The 14,714-nt window shown below is 59.7% G+C and overlaps 1 protein-coding gene across 3 annotated transcripts; it reads left to right on the top strand.

Annotated features, from left to right (window-relative positions):
• Positions 1 to 505: 505 nt before the first annotated feature.
• FDXR (ferredoxin reductase) lies at positions 506 to 10,981 on the top strand. Of its 3 annotated transcripts, XM_068413117.1 has the most exons (13): positions 506 to 581; positions 1,289 to 1,386; positions 2,559 to 2,654; positions 3,675 to 3,797; positions 4,351 to 4,464; positions 4,984 to 5,085; positions 6,405 to 6,512; positions 6,728 to 6,812; positions 7,470 to 7,669; positions 7,992 to 8,163; positions 8,573 to 8,746; positions 9,469 to 9,635; positions 10,078 to 10,981. In XM_068413117.1, exons 1-12 carry the CDS (start codon positions 536 to 538, stop codon positions 9,597 to 9,599), a joined length of 1,449 nt encoding a protein of 482 aa, XP_068269218.1. In that variant the 5' UTR covers positions 506 to 535; the 3' UTR covers positions 9,600 to 9,635; positions 10,078 to 10,981. The 3 variants fall into 3 exon arrangements, with proteins under 3 accessions (XP_068269218.1, XP_068269217.1, XP_068269219.1); XM_068413116.1 differs by lacking the exon at positions 10,078 to 10,981 and having other exon boundaries at positions 9,469 to 10,071; XM_068413118.1 differs by lacking the exons at positions 3,675 to 3,797; positions 10,078 to 10,981 and having other exon boundaries at positions 9,469 to 10,071.
• The last annotated feature ends 3,733 nt before the right edge of the window (positions 10,982 to 14,714 follow it).

The raw sequence follows: 14,714 nt of genomic DNA on the forward strand, positions 1-14,714 counted from the left end.
GGATTAAGGAGCAAATAAAGCGGGGACCGTGGGGGAGACCGGGGCAAGGGCCCGGCAGCAGCTTTTACCGGCTGCCTCCGGCGCCGGGGTTTGATTCGTTACCGGGGGATGCTGCAGGTTTCTCCTGGCGAGATCCAGGAGATGGTTAAACCACCCAGGAGGGTGGTTAGAACCAGCCTGAGTTCCGGCTGCCCCCGGAGCCCTCCGCAGCTGATTTCTCCCGGCGATAACGGGGCGCGACGAGCAGCCGCGGGGCCGGTGCGGGGGGCCCCGGGCGGGCCGGTACCGCGGAGGCCTCGCCATAGAGAGCCGGGGCGCGGGCGTCCGCTAAGGGGCCTCTCTCTCCCCCGCCTCTCTATGGTACCGCTCGTTTCCGGACAGCGTGATGGCACCTGCGTGCCGCCATTGGCTGCCGGAGCGGGGGCGGGGCGCCGCTGTAGGGGCGGGGTTATGATAAGCAGGGCGCTCTCCCGTCTCGCGATTGGTCAGCGGGGAGAAGGGGCGGCGCGGCGCGGCGGTGGCGGCGGCAGCCGGGATGGGACCGGGCGGCGCGTGCTGGAGGGGCGGCGGCGTCCCGCGCGGTGAGGGGCGGGACTGGCGGCGTCACGGGGCGACCGGCACCGGGTGGGGGGGCGGCTTGTGTCCCGGGACTGGGGAGGGAACAGGGTCCGGGATAACCGTGGGGAAGCGGGACGGGCGGGAACTGGACCGGGCGGAACCGGGGCTATGGAGGCAACAGGGCCCGGGGGAGCCGGGAGGAACCGGAGCTGCGGGGGGAACGGGCCCCGAGGAACCGGGCTGCGGGCCTGAAAGGCTGCAGGGAGAACCGGGGCTGTGGGCCCGAGTGGCTGCGGGAACCGTGCCCGGCAGGCCTGTGCTCGAGCCTTGGGGGAGCGAGGGACATGGGGCCGGGGGCGGGAGTGCTGGGGCCCTGTGCCCTCGGGCCGGGACCCCCCCGGTGCGTGGGGCTGGGGTGGGGGGTCTCGGTTGTGGGGCTTTCTGGTGCCCTTCCCCGGGGCAGCCGACAGCCCCACCGGCCCCGTCCCAGCCGTAAGCGCCAAGGCCGCGGGCTTGGCCCAGCGCGGGGGCCGCTGGCCTTGACCTCAGCCCTCCTCGGGGGGCCGCGCCGCTGCGCCGGGTACATAAACCCCGTCTGTCCTGTGCCGCTGGCTGAGCGTGATGGCCGGGGCAGGGGGACGAGCCCCTCTGGGTCGGCGCTGGGCTGGAGGGACCTGGGCAGTTGGCACCTCGTGCACCATCGCGTCCTCTCTGTGCTTGGCACCCCCAGGTTGGAGGCGGTGGCTGTCCTCGTCTGCCCCGGCTCCTCGGGTCGCCGTGGTGGGCAGCGGGCCCGCGGGCTTCTACACGGCTCAGCACATCCTCAAGGTACCGGGGTGGGATTTGGCTGTGGGTGAGGGTAGGGACCTGCCCGCTGAGGGAGGCATCTCCACGCTGCCTGGCTCTGAGGGGGCTGGGGAGGGGGTTTGTGGGGTCCTGGCCCTGCTCTAGCCAGGTCTGTGTTGTTGGGGGGCTGCTTGGGGCAGCCCTGACCCCACAGAGTTCTCCTGGCCCTCTTCGCCAGGGGTGGGCACTGCTGACCCCATCCCTGCCTTGCCCCTGGGACAGACCCAGGCCTGGCCCGGGTGCTGCGAGTTCAGCCCAAGTGATTTTTCTAGAATCAAAGCAGCAGCAGCAGTGATCTGCCTCGCTCGGAGCTGTTGTCACCCAACAGGGATGGTGTTAACCGTGGGTTAAAGGGAACGTGTGGGACCTGCTCTCCTGCCTCCTCCTGCAGCTGAATTAAGGCACACGGGTGATCCTTTGCCTGGTGTCTGTCGCCGTTAGCGATTTGGGTGGTCGGGTCTCTGTCGGGAAATGAGACTCGAGCACAGAACTGAGCTGCTGGCACCGACCGGAGATGCAGCAGCTTAACCTCGTCATTACACTGTGCTGTGTTGTCCCTGGTACGTGTTGGAAAATAGCTGTTGCTAAGCCTCAGGGACAAATTTCAGGGCTGCTTAATCTCTGGGAAGAAGCTGACTCAAAATACAAGATAACAAAAGCCTTGCAGCAAAACATCTGTCTAAAGCTCCGACCCTGAGGTGACTCAGCTCAGGGGGATGTCAGGGCATGGGCAGCTCTGCCGGGGGGTGGCAGGCGGCCTGGCAGGTCCACCAGCACTCAGGATGCTCTGCTGGGTGCTTCCCAGCCAGTGTGGGGGCTCTTTTGTCAGCCCCCCGGGTACTGGATAGTGACCAGGTTAGTGTGGAAGAGGAGCTGTGGGGTGGGTAGGAGGATGGAGCCCCCCACAAGATGTACTTGATGGTGGCTGGGGTCATGCACCTCGTGATCTGCGCTGGCAGTAATGGGTACAGCATCATCCTATGCATGGAAGGGTCTGGAAGAGGCTCTTTCTGGCTACGGGATTTTGGTACAACCCTCCCTCCTGCCCCGTATTTCCCCCAGCAGCAGGCGAGCGTTGCGTGTCCCTCCTGAGCTGCTGGGCTCATGTGGCCTTTCTGTCCTCATCCCTTAACTGTCACTTCCTTCTCCTGCAGCACCACGGTGGGGTTCGAGTGGACATCTACGAGAAGCTGCCTGTTCCCTTTGGGCTCGTCCGTTTTGGGGTGGCCCCAGACCACCCCGAAGTGAAGGTTGGTGCTGGCTTCCTGCCCTTGCCCATGCGGTTGAACACGGTGATGATGGTGGGTGCAGGCGAGGCAGTCGCCATCCTTCGTGGTGCCTCAAGGCTCGCTGTGCTGTGGAGCTGTCACACTGGAGAGGTCCAAATCTCCTCCTTGTCTGTGCTGAGACCCAGCAGGGCCTCGGCCAGGTGATATGGGACATCTGGCATTAGGGCTCTGGACAGCAGCTCAGAAACAGGGGCTTGTGGTGGGAAGTGCTGGTCTAGAGCAAGACCAAGGAGCATGGATGGATTTCTTTGTACCAGGAAACTTTATACTGGCTGGAGTGGTAGCACATAGGAGATCCAGACCCAGCAATATCTTTCCTCTAATCCCTGGAGAACAACAGACCAAAATACCTGTATCCCTTTGAGCTGAGAGATGAGGAGTGACAGAACGGACATGGGTTTGGGGCAGCTTCTGCGGTACGGTGCTGTCTGTCCTGTTCGCAGGCTGAGTCCAGCCGGAGCTGCGGGGGGAGAAGGGGTTGTTTTGCTGTGTAGCCCCAATCGCTCAGAAGAAAAGGCTTTGGGTGCCATCCTGCATCCTCTCTTGATGGAGTGGGTTTCAGGAAGGGTTGAGATGAGAGGCTGGCAGGGGGATCTGGCAGGCAGCACCCTCGATGGCAGGGGTTGTTTGGTGGGACTCCCTTGCAAGCTTCACCTTTGGGAAGGAGTTTTTTCCTACGGTGGGGTTTACTCAGAGAGGCTGAAGGTGTTGAAAGGGTCCTGTCCCCAGGCGGGTGCAAAAGATGGATTTTTTCCTTTCCCCAAAGGGTGGTGGGAAGAGTGCCGAGTCACAGCTGTGCTTATCTCCCCGTGAGTTATCTGTGGCTGTTGTTAGATAAGAGTCTCAGAATAACTGACTCGGAGAGAGGGAGAAGCATCTCAAGGATGATGGGGACAGGAGCGGGGACCTCCTGTCAGCTGCAGGCCTTGGCCCCGGCTGTGGCTTGGACGTCACTCCTCGGTGCTTGTTTGATCTCGGCAGAACGTGATCAACGCCTTCACGCAGACAGCGCGCTCGGAGCGCTGCGCCTACCACGGGAACGTCACCGTGGGGAGGGACGTCACGGTGGCAGAGCTGCGGCGGGCTTACCACGCCGTGGTGCTGGTGGGTACCGCGCCTCGGAGCCAGGGCTGCTGTAGCTCCCCAGAAGTCGTGGGGAAGGTCTGCAGGGTTATTCCCCACTGGGACCCCGGGAAGAGGGTTTGGGTGAGGCGTTTCTGGGTGCCTTATTGCCATGGTAGACTCTCCTCAGCCTCGGGACAGCTCAGGTGCTAAGAGGCTTGACCAAAGCCTTGCAGGGAGCGTGTGCTAGAGCACAGCATCAAAGGGTCTCTGAAACCCCCCTGCAAGGGGCAGCGGTTGAGGAGCCTCTTCCCTGTTTCAGCCTGACGTGGATTTGTCCCTCCTGTCCAGTCCTCAGCTTGTCGTGCCCTGCCTTGGCCCAAGGAGGTCAAGCATGGCTCTGGAGCCCAGGGGGATGGGGTGGGTGAAGCCCCTGTGCTCAGGCTGTGTTTAGCCCCTCCGTTGGGTATCCCGGCCCTCAGGAAGGGTTGGTAGCCGTGCAGGGTCCCTGGCAGCAGCTGGAAGGGGAGATTTGTGTTTTGGTATCAAACCCTGCACACGGTGACACCTCTGACTGTGTCTGCTCCCTCCTCAGAGTTACGGTGCTGAAGATAACCGGGTCCTGGGGATCCCCGGGGAGAACCTCTCCGGCGTTTACTCGGCCCGAGCGTTCGTGGGCTGGTACAACGGGCTGCCCGAGAACCGGGACGTGAGTACAGCGGTGTCTTTCCCTGCCCTTCCTCCCCGTCCTGCATCCCAATGCAAGCATTCAGCTCCAGATTAAGTCCTGAAAGGCCCGCAATTGGAAAAGATTAGCAGGCACCACGTTAAATCCTTCTTAGACGGTAGAAATGTGAACAATTTGCACATCAGTGAGAGCGGATTAGCTGGCTCTGTAGGTTGGCAGCACGTTTTGGCCGGGCCAGATGGGAACCAAGGTGAAGAGGAGGGGGCTGATGCTCTGCTTTGGCCTGAGGAGGTTTTTTGGCCAAAACAGCTCCTGCTCCCAGAGATGCCATTGCAGGGAGAGGGGTTGGCTGGGGTGCCCGGAGTGGCTGTGGTGCTGTGTCTGCTTGGGGAGGCGGCTGGCATGGAGTTCCCCATCTGTACCACCTCTTTTTGGGGAAAAGAGGAGTGGAAAGGAATTTGGGTGGTGAGAGCATCCAAGGGGTGGACATTATGGAGGCTGGGTGAATTCGCTCACCGACAGGTCTTTGTCTCCCCACAGCTGAAGCCTGACCTGAGCTGCGAGACGGCGCTGATTCTGGGTCACGGCAACGTGGCGCTGGATATTGCCCGGATCCTCCTGTCCCCGCTGCAGCTCCTCAGGGTGAGTCACGGGTACTCCGTGCTGTGAAGGGGCCCAAGTTCCCTCCCTGCTGGGTGGGTGCTGGTTCCCACCCGTCTCAGCCAAACCTCAGACTCTCCTGTCTTTGGGATCTTTCCCCAAGGAAGGCTGTTGCCTCTCGGTGCACCCTATGGATTCACAGTCCATAGGGAGTGTTTCGAGGCTGTGGCCATGCCTTGGGTCACGCTGCAGAGCTCTCTGGGTTGCTCCTAGTACCTAAAAAGTTGGTAATTGAGCTTCATCCCTTCCTTTCCTCTGAGAAGCAAAGGAGGAGCTGCTCGCCCTTTTCCACCACCAAATTAGAAGCTTCTCCTGTTGGGATTTTTTTTTTCTACCGTAGCTGAGGGCAGCAGCCTGGTTTCTGCTGGTAACACTGGGCATACTGGTGGCTGCTCCAAGCTGGTGGATCTCTCCTCCCGCTGCTGTGCTCCCCTGTAGACAGCTGGGAGCTGATGTGCACCAGCTGTTCTGTACAGCTGCTGCCCCAGATGCTGGCAGCAAATGCTCTCCCTCCTGGAGAAATGCCACAAGGTTTGTTACAGCTGTGCAACAACTTCCTGTATTAATATCTAAATTAAATTTAAAAATACCCCAACCTTGGAGGCGCTGCCAACCAGTGGCTAAAGCCAGCTGGGAAGCAGTGCTGTGAAGGACACAGCACTGGAAATGGGTGCCAGGGTGTGCAGGCAGTTTGCTGTTAAGAATATTGGTCTGGAATGGTTTATCCTGGTTACCTGGTGTCCCTCCCGTTGTGTCTTCTCTGGAAAAGATCTTCTTGAGATCTAGATACACACACGATTGAAACAGAGCATGGGGTTGCTGCAAGATGCCAACCATCGGTCGAGCCCTGGCGATGCTTGTGCTTGTGCTTGGAGCTGCCTGGGGTGGGCAGGCAGTGATTGGAGCTGTGGTTTGCAGTGGGTTTCACCCAAATGCCCATATATCCAGAGCTGGAAAGTCACCCAACAGCATCTGCAGGCACCCCAAAATGGAGATCACTGGAAGGCTTTTCTCCATAAGCCCCAAGGTTGACCTGCTTGGGTGGATCCCTTGAGGCGATCTCACGGGGTGCTGGCTCGTTGCCTCTGGTGCATTATGGCCTCGGGAAGTACATTCAGTGGTGAGGGACCAGCTGTGCAAATAGCTCTGGGCAAAGGGAGATGACTTGTTTTCCACCCTCGCCCTGGCTCTCTGCGTGCACAGCCTGCTTTTCTGCTGATTTTTCACCTTCAGAGGCTGTGCCTTCCCCCCAGCTCCCTCCAGATCTGACCTTGTCCCATTCTCCTGTCTTGGTCTTGCAGAAGACAGACATCACTGATGGCTCCCTGGCAGCTCTTGCCTGCAGCAAGGTGAAGCGTGTCTGGCTGGTTGGGAGGAGGGGACCTCTCCAAGTTGCTTTCACTATCAAGGTAAGGCTGGAGGTGCTGGAGGGCAGCTGTGTTTCCCAGCGTTGAACCCCAGGCTGCCCATCCCTGGTGGGGAGAGGTGGTCTAGGGGTGGGTGGGGAACCCAGACCTCCTCCTTCCTGCACTCATTTGCTGGCTGCTAGCCTGGCCACTGGGGAAGGGGGCCTGGGATGACCTTTCTGTGCTGGAGGTTACATCTTCCTGCCTGCAATTCCCAGGAGCTGCGGGAGATGATAAACCTGCCTGGTGCCAGACCTGTCCTGAACCCTGCTGACTTCACAGGCCTCGAAAATGCTGTAAAAGGTGAGGGCAGCGTGCCATGCTCCTCCAGACAAGGACTCTCCTTGACAGGCGAGTGTCCAGGAGTGATCTGGAGATGCTCAGAACGTGTATCAGAGACGCTCTTGCCCTGTGCTTAATGCATGGTGTGTAAAAGCTAGGTGACCATGGTGTGGCTTGTCCTCAGAGTGCTAGGAGGCCATGGAGACAAGGGAACAGCCTGTTTCTCTGCTTGTGCAGGCACTTTGCTGCTTGGGAGTGTTGCTTACTCTCTGAGTGATGAGGGCAGGAGGTTCAGGAGGGCTGGGGAAACCTGGCAGGAGAGATCCCAAGGCTGTTGATTTAAGAGCTTCCTGCAGAGCTAAAAAGAAAACACCGAGTTCAAGGGTGTCCAGAGACTTGCTGTTCTCCACAGGCTGCTGCCTCTGAGCACCAGCAAGACAGCAAAATCTCAGGCTTTGATTTGTATGTCCCACTGGCCTCAAGCCTCAGGAGCTCTCCTGGTCACTCTGACTTGCTGTTTGTCATCTCGAAGGCGTTGGGACTCCCATCGGCGTGACAAACTCCAAATGGATGCTCCCATACCACTGAAACTGCCTTGACGTGGCCTTGGCTCCATGCTGTGTCCCGAGGGGCCTTTGCTATGGTTCCTGTCCTGAAGCTCTCTCTCTTTCTTCCTAGATGCCCCCAGGCCCAGGAAGCGTCTGACTGAGCTGATGATCAAAACAGCCCTGGAGAAGCCTGGGGAGAAGACTGTGGAGGCGCAGGCAGCAGCCCCCCGGGAGTGGGAGCTGAAGTTCCAGCGCAGCCCCCAAGAAGTGCTGCCCACTGCTGACGGGAGGAGGGCGAGGGGCGTCCGCATGGCCCTGACCCGCCTGGAGGTGCGGGCTCGTGGGGGGGCTGGCATGGCCCTAGCAGGGCTGGGGATGGAGCAGGATGACCTGCAGCCCCTGGGAATCTCTCCAAAGACAGCTTTGCGTTCCCTGGCTGCTTTGAGTGGCTGCTGGCAGCCTCTTGAGGAAGTCGGTACCACCACCAAGAGCCTTTCCCCGTCTAAAGAGAGCTCTTTCCATGCTGCTGCTGCTGCAGAAGGGCCTTTAGCAAATACCTGGGGATCAAGGAAGCCAAAGGGGACTGGAGGAGGCTGCTGCTCTGCATCTGGTGACTGCCTGGTGGTCAGCAGCCTCTTCCTCCCTCTCTCAGGGCTCGGGTGACTCCGCCAAAGCCATCCCCACTGGAGATGTGGAGGAGCTGGAGTGTGGGCTGGTGCTCAGCAGCATTGGCTACCGGAGCCTGCCCCTGGACCCGGCAGTGCCCTTCGACACCCAGCGCGGCGTTATCCCCAACAGCTCGGGCAGAGTGGAGGGTGTCCCAGGTCTGTATCCGCAGGGACACACGTGGGGCATGGGTTGAGCACAGCCCATGGGGTGGGGGCTGTGGGGTGGGAAGCTTCATTCAAGGGCACTGGTACAAGGCAGTTGCACACCTCAGCTGGAGAGTGGAAACGGAGGAAACGAGCTGCCTCTGTCAGGTGTTAAGGCCTGGCCCATGCCCAGCTCGCGTGAGGGGTGTCTGGTTCTGCAGCAAACAGCACTGAAGGTTGTGCTGGTTTTAGTGGGCCTTGGAGTCTGTTCCTAAAGCCGTGCAGCCCGTGGGGCTGCTCAGTGCCAGCCGGCAGGCACACAGGCTCCTGTGATGGCACCACTGAAGGGCCACGCTCCAGCCCACCACAGGGGTGAATTCTTCTGCTGGACCGAGCCTGGCTGCTCTGTGTGCCCGTGCAGGTCTGTACTGCAGCGGGTGGGTGAAGAGGGGACCCACAGGTGTGATCATCACCACCATGAACGACAGCTTTGACACTGCCCAGTCTGTGCTGGAGGATCTCCAGGTGGGCGTGCTGGACGTGTCCACCTCCAGAGAAGGCTTTGGGGCCGTGGAGAGCATCCTGCGCAGCCGAGGTCAGTGGGAGCGTGTGTGTGAGCCGCTGGAGCAGCCAGCGTGAAGGTGTGATGCAGCCAGACTCCTCCTGGGTCAGGGTATACTGGGACAGGGAGTCCCACGAGCCACTTTTGGGAGCGGAACCTGAACCAAGGAAACGTGTCGTGCTGCCGTTTCGTTGCTCCAAAGCCCAGGGAGAACAGGACTTGAATTCCCTCAAACTCGGTGTCATTGCTGAGGTTAATGACCACTCTCTGGGAAGGGCCAATAAAAGCAGCACAGACCTGGGGTAGAATGTCACTGTCAGCTGCCTAGACAGCGAGCGATGGCTCTTGAGTGGTTTTCCCAGCAATCCTTCCAGGCAAGTTGGGGGAAAGATTAAAATGCCCAAGGGAGTAATTTGGTGTTGCTGTGTTTAAAGGCATTCAATTAAAGTGTGTGTGTTTTGCCTCTTAACTGTCTGAGGTTTCACAGTGAGCTGGCAGTGGTTTATCCCCCAAGGTGGTGCCGTGCTCGCCGTTGTTACGGCTTGCAAAGGTCTGACTGATCCGAGTCGACTGGAACCTGCCACCCTCTCCTCGCGGTGTTAGAAATTGTTATTCCTCTGTGAGGCTGAAGTCTGACGCCGTGTCGGAAGAGGGCAGGGTTTGCTGGCACGTCAGGTCCCTGCGAACGCGGAGGTGAGGCTGAACTCGTTTTTCCTTGGTTAACTCGTCTCCCCCGTCTCTCGCTGTCACCCCAGGGGTCCGTCCTGTTTCCTTCTCGGACTGGGAGAAGATAGATGCTGCTGAAGTGGCAAGAGGCAAAGCTGCTGGCAAACCCCGAGAGAAGATAGTGGATCCCCAGGAGATGCTGCGGCTGATCGGTCACTGACGGAGCAGCGATGGGATCGTGGCGCTGGCCCAGCCGGTACTGTCCTGGGGCAGCACCAGTGGGGTACGGGCAGGGCCCGGGAGGGCAGGGCTTGTGCCCGGGGCTGGTGGCCGCTCTGGGGAGGTGTGTGACACTTGAGCCGCTCAATGAACTCCGGGTTCCCAAAGTGAGTGTTTCAAAACATCCGAGGCTGCTGGCTGGCCCCGCATCTCTGCCGCCAGCTGCTGCCCCTGGGGCTGATTCTTGTCCTTTAGGTCCTTTGAGCATTAGGAGGTTGGCCGGCACAGGTGAGGGGAGCTGTGCCCCTGCCAGGAGTCCTGGCCAGACACTTTCCCCCATGGCAAGTCACATAGATCAAACTTCCTTGTGTCTTGCTGCTTCCCCTTTAAGCCTCAAGCCAAATGGCTTCGTTGCCTTGTCGGTCGTGCCCGAGCAGGCTTCTTTTAAGAATAATTGTTTTTTAAATAAACCCTTCCAGGGAAGCCAATTTGGACCCGCTGCTTGAGTCTGGCTTCTTTGTCTGTGACCGCCTTAGTCTCGGAGCAGCCAGCCCAGCGCCGCGTCTCCTGCACCGTGTCCCAAGGCCAGGCAGCTCCTCTGGCACAGGGAGGGACCGTCCGCTCCCCGCTTGTCCTGAGCTCTGAACAAACAGACAAGGGCATTCGTTCACTTTCTGCCTTCCGCAGTTAAACCCTGGCAGAGGCCAGGTCCTACCTCGTGGGGTGGATTGGGATAACAGGCGTGTAATTGCCTTGTTCTGGATCATGAGGGATCCTGTGTTCCTTGGTACCTGCCAGCGCTGACTGGTGCAAGCGATGCCTTGAGCCCTTTCACTTCATTCACTGGTGGGGTTTTTTTGGCCTGTGTGTTTTGAAGCTTATTGAATGCTTCTCTTAGCCCAAACTGGCCATGGGGATGGTGTCGGGTTGTAAGACAGATGACAAGCTGTGAGCTGTAATCTCCTCTTTATCCGTGGCCCCCTCTCCTGGCCATCCTGCCACCCATGCTGTCCCCTACCGCCTGCACTCCCTGCGGGAGCACTGCAGGATTGCAACTGCTCCTCACTGACCTGTGGAAACGGTGACAACGGCAGCTGCTGGTGGCTCTGTGTTAGAAACAAATTAGGCTCCATGATGGGGGCAGAGGGTGAATCAAGCCAGGGCAGCTGGCTGGGGTTTGTGTCAGGTCCACGCTCAACCTCCGTCTCTGCTGAGCTCTCTCCTGTGGTAGAGTGTTGCCCACTGGGCACTGTACCCCCACCCCATCTCTGGTCCAACCTTAGGCAAGGAAGATCTGTGGCTTCTCTCTCTTTTTTTTTCCCCTTCCCCCCCCTTCCTTTTCTATTTAAATCTCATTCACTCAGGAAATGTGATACTGGGAACTCGTACGCAAACGAGCAATAAAGCTTTTGTGGAACAGCTGCTTGTATGATGTGGCTCTCGTTACGTCTCGCGGCTGATGCGGTCTTAGTGCTGAACTCTTGAGCAGGAGATTACATCAGCTCTGGGTTGGGAGGCGAATAAGTGCTTTGGAAAGGGGGGTGTGGAGGCGAGGGGGTTGCTGTCAGGACAAGGTAGATAGCCCAGCCAGAAACGTGACGGTGAAGGGGTTGTTGTGGCTGCATCAAATGTGCAGTATCGGGAAGTGATGGGCTGAGTCTTGCCTGGGGTTTTCTTCCCCATCGCCTTGGATGTTGATGTCAGGGTGCTGCTGTAGCCGTGATAAGGCCACGGTGCTCGCACTGAGCACAGCAAAGGGCTGCTCCCAAACCGGGGATGCTTCAGGGTAGTTTTTGGGCTGTGACAACAGATTAAGGGGAGCGTCTGTCTTTGCTGAGCCGAGTGTCCTTGCTCAACCCAGAACCTGGCCAAGGCCCTGGGCTTGATGCTGGGCTGTGGGAAGGCCATGGGATGATCAAGGTCAGTGAAGGGCAGGGCTGGAGGACTGAGTCTTATGGGTGGAGGCAGGATCGTTACGATTGTGTAAATCCCTATCCGATACCTCGAGCTCCCCCTTCCTCTGCTGACTGCGTCCCCATGCCCCAGCCGCGTGTTCTGCTGCCTCCCCATTGCTGTCGGTGCTCTCCATCCTTCTCACCAAGGACTGGGGTGCGTCCAGCTTCCCCGTGAAGGTCCTTATCCCTGGTCGCAGTGTCATTAGGTGGCGCTGGGAGGCCGGTAACGGGGAGCAGAGAGGGGCTGAGCGGGGATGGAGGGGTGACCTGGCACCCCCGGGTCTGGGGTGCGAGGGGTGACCCGGCGCTCTCACTGCCTGCAAAGCCCCAGCCTGGGCTGTGAGCAGGGTGAGGGGCCCTTGCAGGCTCCCGTTTGCATTCGGGTGCTGCTTTTAGGCACCGTTAACCTTGTGGGTGTTTGCTCCAGGTACGTCCCCACCACGGGTGGTCCAAGGGGCGAGGGGGGCAGCCTCGCTGGGCAGCCACCCCCTTGCCCTCCACGCTCCCGAGCAGCTGGAGGAGCAGCTCTAAAGCCCTTTTCTGCAGCAGGTAAGGAGCCGGGAAGGCGATGCTGTGACTGACACCCGGCTGCCGTTGGAAGGAGGCCTGAAAAGTTGAAAGTCGTCACTGCCAGGTCTTAGTGTGGACTTCCCTGCTCTGATGAGTTATGGCTCAGCTTAGCTTTAATGAGACTGCACAAAGCTGGTGGGGATCAGCATCTGGTGAGGGCTGGCCCCGAGGCCGGCCCGGGCAAGGCTGCGCGTTCCCTTCCCGCACACCACGCGTCCCTTGGTGCTTTGTGCTGCTCCCGAGGGCAGCCAGGCTGGGTACGGAGCAGAGAGAGCCCGTCGCAGCGTGGGGTGGTTGCACAGTACGTGCCCTTTTGTTGGGTCTTTGCAACCTGCTGCTTTGCGCTGCCCTGCCTCGGTTTCCCCGGTCTGCAGGGCTGCGCAGGCTAGCTCTTCTCTGCCCTGGGGCTCCTGCCTGGGGCTGCCGGGCAGCTTGGAGTAATCCAGGGAAGAAACCGGTCTGGGACACCCCAGAAGCTCCTGTTGATGCTGCATTTTGCAATTACACCCGAGAGACAAGTGCAGAGGCTCTCGCTGGCTCTGCTAACAGGCTGCTGCCTGAACTCGGCCTTTTCAAATGAGTATTTAGAGCCCCTGAAGCAGGAGGTTACCTGTGCTCTGGAATAAGGAAAAAAACCAGCTTGAGTGAGGTCTCTGCCCTGGCAGCGACGAGCTGTGCTGCGTTTAAAAGCCAGCTCACGCGACCAGAGAAATGGTTGAAAAAGCTTTTCCCCAGCGTGACTAATGTACAATTTCCCAGCCCCATCCCCGGAACTCGCGTGGCTGCACAGGCGGTGTCCGGCTTTACGCCGTCCCCAGCCCCTCGCCCTGTGAATCACCGAACTGCGGCATCGCTGCCGGGAGCCCGAGCGAGCCCGTCTGTGCGGGGGCTTTGGGGAGCAGATGGCTCTGGGAGCGCTGACTGCGGCACCTCAGCCCCTGCCTGGACCCTCCCCTCGCCGCGTGCTCTCCTGGGCACATCTCCTGCCTCGTGTGCTCTTAAGATCCATCCCCAGCCCTGGGCAGGGATGGGGAACAGGTTGGCATTGGGGTACCAACATCTGGGGTTGCCAACCCCCCTGCACCCAGGGAACTGCTTCCCTCCTGGCACAGCGTCACACCAAGAGCATCCTTGGCTCCAGACCCCCCAGAGGCTCGTGGTTTCCACTCCTGACCTTACAGACCTGACCTTCCCGGGGCTCTGTGCTCCCTGAAATATTGCCCCTAGCCCCGAGGGCTGTGCCAGGACTGGTAGCAGCGGCTGCAGGATGGCTGCACAGGGCGGGAGGCTTTTCCCTCTGCTTGGGGTGAATCACTTTGGAAACGGGGGCCTCACGAGCCCATTTCCTGAGGCTGGGAGGGGAGAGGAGGCACAGGAGATGTGAACTCCCAGCAGCTGCTTCGAGGAGCTATTTAGGGACACAATAAAGCGGCAAATAAAGTTGTCGGAGGGCGAGGGCTGCTTACGTCCCAGATGGAAGCCAGTTCCTCCCTTCCTGGGGAATTTCCATTTCCAACCCCCTGGCTTCGGCTGCCTCATCCCCAACCTTCGGGGCCACCCCGCAGGCACACACCTCCCTGGGAGGAGGAATTATCCCTGCAGGGATGAAACCATCCCAATTTATTTTAGCTCCCTTAATGACTGCGAGGGGAGGACGTGGTGGCAGCGGAGCGGAGCTGTGCCAGATCCATGCCGTGCACAGCACCATCCTCGTGGCCTCTCCCACCTTTCTCCTTGCCCTGCTTTCTGCCTGGGTTGCTTTTGTGGCTGCTGGGATCCATGATCCTGGCCAGCTCTGTGTGGTTATTTAAGCACTGAAGCACTGAATACCCTTATGGGATGGAACAGAGTGGGGACAGTGCCTGGGGGGTGGCCCTGGGAGCCAAAGGCAGCACAGGGGGAGGTGACCTTCACCCATGTTTGCTTCTTAAATGAGACCCAGAGGGACAGGGCGAGGTGAGTACCCAGGAGCAGAAGTGGCTGGGCTCAGATCTTCTGAATTTTGGGCCAGAGCGGGATGGGTGCAGGTCAGGATGGGTGCAGGTCTGGGATGAGTGCAGGATCAGGATGGGTGCAGGTTCGGGGCTAAATCTCTGGCCTGTGTCACCTGCAAGACTCTGCTCTGGCAGAGGGATCGTCTGATGTTGGATGCTGTTAGTGGGATGCAGGTGCCCCTGTCCCGCAGCTGCCACACTGCCTTTCTGGGGCCAGCTCTGGCTTTGCGCTGGCAGCATACAGACCTGGGTCCTTTCTTTCCCAAAGTCCTGGTTTAGGGCGCACTCAGGTTAAAAACCTTTGCCCGAATTTCTCCTACAGATCAGAGGCCCATGGTGAGTCCTTGCCCTGCAGAACTGGAGATATCGAAGGCACTGGCTCGAGCTGCGCGGTGCTGCCTTGGCTGTGGGTGTGCCTCAGGGGTGGATGCTGTGGGCAGGGGCTGGGGTGCGGGTTTATGCTGGGAGTTGATGGGCTCCCGTTGACCCTGCAGGGCTGGGGGGGGCAGAACAGACGGGGCTGGGGTAGGATGTGCTGTGAGGGGCTTTACCCCAGCTTGGGGTGCAAGGTGCTGGTGGGGTTGCGATGGGGTGCAA

Source organism: Nyctibius grandis, chromosome 15 (assembly GCF_013368605.1).
Source record: "Nyctibius grandis isolate bNycGra1 chromosome 15, bNycGra1.pri, whole genome shotgun sequence".
Classification (NCBI taxonomy): Eukaryota; Metazoa; Chordata; class Aves; order Nyctibiiformes; family Nyctibiidae; genus Nyctibius; species Nyctibius grandis.